This window comes from Poecilia reticulata, linkage group LG17 (genome assembly GCF_000633615.1).
Source record: "Poecilia reticulata strain Guanapo linkage group LG17, Guppy_female_1.0+MT, whole genome shotgun sequence".
In the NCBI taxonomy this organism is placed as follows: domain Eukaryota; kingdom Metazoa; phylum Chordata; class Actinopteri; order Cyprinodontiformes; family Poeciliidae; genus Poecilia; species Poecilia reticulata.
The window spans coordinates 17860199-17866395 of NC_024347.1; the positions used below are offsets into that span (position 1 = coordinate 17860199).

Genomic DNA, 6197 nt, shown 5'->3' on the forward strand with positions numbered 1-6197 from the left:
TAAAAAGGTATGACATAACTTTGGGATTATATTTGATTCAAGGGGCCGGCATTTTGGTTCATACGTTCTCGGGAAAGCATGAAAAATATCTCTGATTTCCAATAGATCATGAAGGAGATCATGTTCTTTGTCACTTTCAATGTACAGTGAGGATGTGAGGCTGCAGATGATAAAATGCAGCCTGTTACTSTGAGCTTGTGTGGTCAATGATTCAGCCGAACATGCCACCTATAATGGATAAGTTATTTTCCGAGTGACCGAGGCCACAGTTTGTGTTGCATAGCCCCAGATGCTACACAACCAGTGAAGTAGAACATTTGTGGTAACAAGATCCATCATACACTACAACTTAGGAACAAACAAGTCCTTGCAGCGCTTGCAAAACAAAAAAAATTGGAGTGAATGCTGTATTTGCTCAGTCTGATGAGGGGGAAAGTATTGTGCAGAAGAAAAAGCATGCACAATTAAATGCGACTTTTATTCAAGAGGTTGGAAGAATGGAACATTTTTATTTTTACTTCAAGCTTACTGTAATGTCACTGTGCTTTTTTCCACTTACACAAATATCTACTCTATGCCAGCCCACTGTATAACTGAATATAGTATTCTCAGAAGATTTGTTGTTTTATTAAAGGAAACTAGAGTAAACATGTAGTTTGATGCCATCATATTGTAGAGTTGGGAAAGTTACACTCTGTGTGGTATTTTTTTTTTTTTTGTTTGAGTGATCAAATCCATTTAAAAGGTTGTCAGCCTCTAAAGATACAAAGACAACTTAATGAGCGACACTTAGAAAACCTGCATTTGCCTGTGACAAAAGAGAACTATTATAAATTTTCCCTCTAGTTTAACTCTCTGTCAGACAGTGTGACATCCAGGGCCTGAAAGTGACAGCAGAAGAGGACAGAAGACACAAGGAGGGAATATAGAGTTAGATGGGGGCACTGTTTCTTGTTGCGGATGGATCATCAAAAAGTTTTGGCGTTCCAGACTGCACACTGACAGAAAACTGACCTTGACTGAGCCACATCCACAGAGCAACGATCCCAAATGATGATYGCTTTTACATCTCCGTCCGCTTCCTCTCTTACGATGCCTTTGTGACTCTTATGTTTTATTTTCTATCATCCTGTCCTTGTTTGGCTTTTTTCACTTTCATGGAGTTTCTAAGCATAACTTAGCAACCGATTCATACTCGCGGACGCTGGCCCCTTCCCCCTCACCCTCCGCACATCTCCAGTGATTCTCGGAAACAAAAGCTTTATGTTTTTACATCCTCAGCAGCTCATAAGGTGGAGTTCACTGAAATGAACATGAGGATGACTGGATGGGGTGTGTGGTTGAAACCTCTCTGTCTCTCTCTTTCTTAATGCTTAAATCCTGCATTAGTAAGGATGTATCCAGTGTTTGAGAGTCCGGGCAGGCAAAAAAGAAAAGGTTTTGGTTTTGTGCTTAATGAACCTCACCTGATGATTTAAAGGGGCCATCAGCAGTCAGAACAAACGCCTGCTGTATCGGTCTTGAACTGATGCAGCAGTGGTTCCTCAATGGAGTTTTAGTTTTCCCTTAAACAGATTGACTAAATCACTGCAGCCCTGAATATTTTTGTAAGTTTGTACTTGAATTTAAATTTCCCTTGAGCCAGTTTTGCAGAGAGATACGCTTAGGAAACGGGAACTCTTTAATTAAGTTCTATGTTGACATTTTGCTGCCCTTAAATATTAGACATTTTCTTTTACAAAGCAGGGTGATTGTTACAAGACTGGCAAAAAAAAATCCTTTTCTCCTCACACCTAAAGGATTATTGCTTTTTCCTCAACCCTGTTATGGTTGGCTGACCATTTAGGGCGTAGTCTCCATACCCTAGGGTTAAATCATCTATTTAAGGGCTAAGATATGCATCCTTAGGCCCTCTTTCATCAAGCCACGTATGAGGGGAATAGCGATGAGATGATATTACCATGGCTCTGAGAATCAGTGAAAAATTAGAAGAAAAAAAAAGAAAAAAAGTCTTTGATCAACAGGATAGATGCTAATCACACCGCTTCCTCTTTGATGAAATTAGAGTATGAAATGTTTTTGCATTATGACTGCATTAGTCTTGTAGGAGTATAGGCAATACAGCACATAAAAACGTCTGCATTTGCCTGTGGATATTTCTACACTCTTAGTGAGCTTTCAGATAAACCATATGTGGCCAAATAATCAGTGTTGCACCGCTTTTTATTTTGAGCAAACACAAACTGCATTCTAGTAATTTTACTCTGCGCTTAAACTATTTTGCTGTGTACTTTCTCCTGTTCAGACATCGATGCACCAACAAACTTTGTCACTACTGAAGTAACTGAAGACACCGCAACCGTCTCCTGGGATAAAGCCCAGGCGGAAATCCAAGGCTACATGTTGAGCTACACGTCTGCTGAAGGCTCCAGCTCGGACATCTTTGTAGGGCGTGGCAGCACCTCCTACAGGCTGGTTGGTCTGAGGCCTGGGGTCGTCCACACGGTCTACATCTGGGCCTTCAAGGGAGACAAAGTCAGTGGGAAGAGTTCAACTGAAGCCGAAACAGGTAAACGTTGAGTGAGACTCCCAGGTCTGTTTAGTGAGCTTGGTTTGATTTTGTGTTGTCTGTAAGCTAACATTTAGGTTAATGCTACTCACCTTCGGTTCACAACTAAGGTAAGAAACAAACAAAAAGCTGTTGATTTTGATTCTGCATTCTGGATCATTGCAGTGTGAAGAGACTTGAGTCTTTTCACACAACTTAAAWAAATAGACAAATAATCTAAGAAGTTACATCCTGTAAAAAACATCTATGATCTTTTAGTTGCTGGGTTTTCTACAAATTTTCATTTTTTGTAGTCATAAAAAGTCCAATAAATGGGTGTTGACATTTCACATCAAYCACATTAACCTTCCCTGTCCAAAGTGAAAAAGAAAGGTTCGACCTTCATCTTACAAAAGGTATTTTGTTATCATTAGATATATCCTTTACTTGAAAGCAATTCCCTCAGCCTGTGGCTGAATGTCTGTAAAAAGTTTGAAAGTTTAACCATGTCAATTTTCTTCTGAATTCTATTCTCAATTTGAAAAAGAAAAGCTTCTGATAAGTTAAAGCTTTGACATAGTTAGTACATTTTCAGTGGTTTCCTGGTGTCTATCTGTACTTTTTAGTAAATACATTACCTTATCTCTATCTCGCGACATAAGAAAAATCATAAGGAATAGKTTGGAAATGGAGTTAAAAGGTTTTACTTGCTTAGTATTTGCATGATTTTTTAAAATTAACATAGTTCATAGTATGCTCATGATATTGCTGCTAGCATAACAGTGATATGATGTCAGAGTTGGATTTCATCATTTAATTGTTTTTTAAAAAGCTGTCCAATTGGGTCACTTTAAAGAAAGCACAAAAAATTAATATCTGATGAAAAATGTAACCTGAATTCTTACACCAAAATTTCTTTATCCAAGTTTGACGTCATCACTGTTTTTAACCTCATTAACTCATACACCTWGTTAAAATCATMGATGTGCAGTTTTTATTCCGCTGTTTGCTTTTTAACAATTAAAGTTATGTCTACTAAATGTAACTTCCTGTRCAGAGTTGGATGCTCCTACTAACCTTTCAGTCGAAGATGAGACAGACTCCAGCTTCAGAGTTTACTGGGATCCCACCGAGGCACAAATTGATGGCTACATGCTCGCCTATAGCTCCTCTGATGGGTCGAGGGAGGAAACCCCAGTTGGATCTGATAGCTCTTATGCGCTCACTGGCCTTAGGCCAGGGGTCTTCTACACTGTCTATGTCTGGGCTGTCAGGGGAAGCAAAGCCAGCAGGAAGACCTCAACACAAGCTGAGACAGGTTTCAGATCTACAACGTTCTCACAACCACAGCAATTAATCATTTTAATGGCTTGAAGCTTATTTGTTAAACTTGAAAAACCTATTTCCTSTAGCATGATAAATAGCTGGGTGACATATTAAAGAAAAAAATGTAAAAAATAAATAAATAGTGGGACATAAGRCAAGATGGCAAAATAAARCTTAAAGTACAGCTCAAACTAGATATGTACATACAAACAAAAAACTGATACTAATTACCTACTAAAGACTAAATGTTTCCTGCTTTAAGTCAGCTGTGATTAACAAAATTATTTCTGTTTACTAAATGCCAGAATTTTGAGTGCAGTTTTTATTTGATTAATTAAATAATTTACTTTTTTAGTTTAGAAGTTTACATATATTTTCTCAGTRGTTAGCAGAATTGCCTGCATTTTGACRTTGGTAAAATGTTTTGCATAGTTTCCCTTTATCTTCTTGGAATAATTTGCTGTAATTCGAGCCAATTTATCACCAAACTGGTGCAAGTGATGACCAATTTAAAATATTSACTCTGTTATCCTTGAGCCACTTTATGACTAATTTGAAAGAATGACTAGGACCATTTAACTTCCTGGCTGATATCTTCAAATGTGGCTTCAGTATTTCAGCTTGACGTTCTTTCCCCCATGATGCCATCTATTTTGTRAAGTGTCACAATCTCCGCTGTAGGAAAAAAACCTTAGAAACTGATGCTGCAACCTCCTTGCTTTGCAGTGGGTGTGGTGTTCACAGACTGACAAGTTTCTCCTTTGTCCTTCGTGGACAAACATACCAATTTTAGTTTTGTCAGACCTCTGGAAATGTAAAAAAAAAAAAAAAAAAAACATAATACAGCTGATAATGTTGCTTTTACGTGAGTGGTTTCCTCCTCACCAGCTGATGTTTCATTTAATGTCAGTGCAGCATAATATAGATAATGAAATTCTAAACAACATTAATCAGCATATAAATCAAATTTTTTGCATCCACAGCAGTGCTTTCAAATGATTCAGTCGTTGTAATCTATCAGAAGATAACAGAGCCATTATGAAACCTTTTGGGCTTTCTTAAGGAAAAGRAAACTTTGCGAATGTACATTTCTGAAATTGTTGAAAAGCAGTGAAAAWGAAATATTTTCTCTCTCATTATTCTGGCATTAGAGAAATATAAATAATACTGGTRATCCTAACAGAACTAACACACAAAGTGTTTATCCTGACAGACGATGAGGGGGAAAAAAAACGTCCTGCGTTTCTTTCTGCATTAAATGTACATCTCTGAGTTGAACTGTAYGTCCCACGTCTCGGTTAAAAACATGAACTGAATTGGATTGAGATCTTTTGTCAGTTTGCAGTTTGTCACCCATCTATTTTGTGTAGTTTGCTTTATAGAGCTGCACATTAAATCCACTACTAACATCTTCCCTTAGAGCTGGACGCCCCAGCGAACCTCGTAGCTCACGATGAAACCGAGTCCAGCTTCAGCCTTTCCTGGGATCCAGTCCAGGCAGAAATTGATGGCTACATCCTAACCTACACCTCCATTGATGGATCTAGTAAAGAAATCCCTTTGGGCCCCAACAGCACCTCTTATTTGCTGACTGGTTTAAGGCCTGCAGTCCTCTACACTGTCTACATCAAAGCCTCAAGGGGAGACAAAACCAGCAGGACAATATCCACACAAGCTGAGACAGGTTTCAGATCCGCATCTCTTTGTTTAGAACCACGACTCTTCATAATCTTAAGACTTTGTGACTAATTTCTAAAATTTACAAGCTTTTTTTTCCTTTCTTACAGGGTAAAACTAAGATGATAACAGAATGATGGATAAAACCTATTCAGTAAATTAGAATGTCATTGAAAAGTCCATTTATTTCTGGAACTTTATCACCAAGTGAAACACATTATATAAATTAATTACACACAGATGGATGTTTGAAACCCTTTATTTCTGTTAATTACGATCATTTTCCACTTACAGTTAATGAAAACATGACATTTAAAGTTGGAATACTACATCAGCCCAAWAAAAATAAAAATAAAAACATTTAATGCAGAACTGTAACCTTAACGAAGAACATGTTTAATACCTCCTTAAAGGTGATAATTTTCAGAAAGTACTTTTAATCTGACAAATGAGCCTCATGAGAATGTATATTCTAATTTATTGAATGTATAAATTACAACATGTACTTTCAAGAATATTGTTGCCCAGTTGGATTGAGATCTTTGAAACGRTTTTATTTTTCCCACCTTCCTCTTTCATGCATTTTGCCATATAAAAATGTGTGTTTAATATCAGCTACTAACATGTTTCTCTAGAACTGGATGCT

General features: G+C 37.4%; 1 protein-coding gene across 4 annotated transcripts in view; it reads left to right on the forward strand.

Annotated features, from left to right (window-relative positions):
* Window positions 1–6197, forward strand: part of tnn (tenascin N) — a 56599-nt gene that overhangs the window by 38898 nt on the left and 11504 nt on the right. For 3 of the 4 annotated variants that reach the window (XM_008434157.2, XM_017310237.1, XM_008434161.2), the window contains 3 exons: window positions 2306–2569; window positions 3606–3866; window positions 5295–5558. In XM_008434157.2, coding sequence (XP_008432379.1) covers window positions 2306–2569; window positions 3606–3866; window positions 5295–5558 — 789 coding nt within the window. The remainder of the gene's footprint in view (window positions 1–2305; window positions 2570–3605; window positions 3867–5294; window positions 5559–6197) is intronic. The other variant, XM_008434158.2, reaches the window with a different exon arrangement.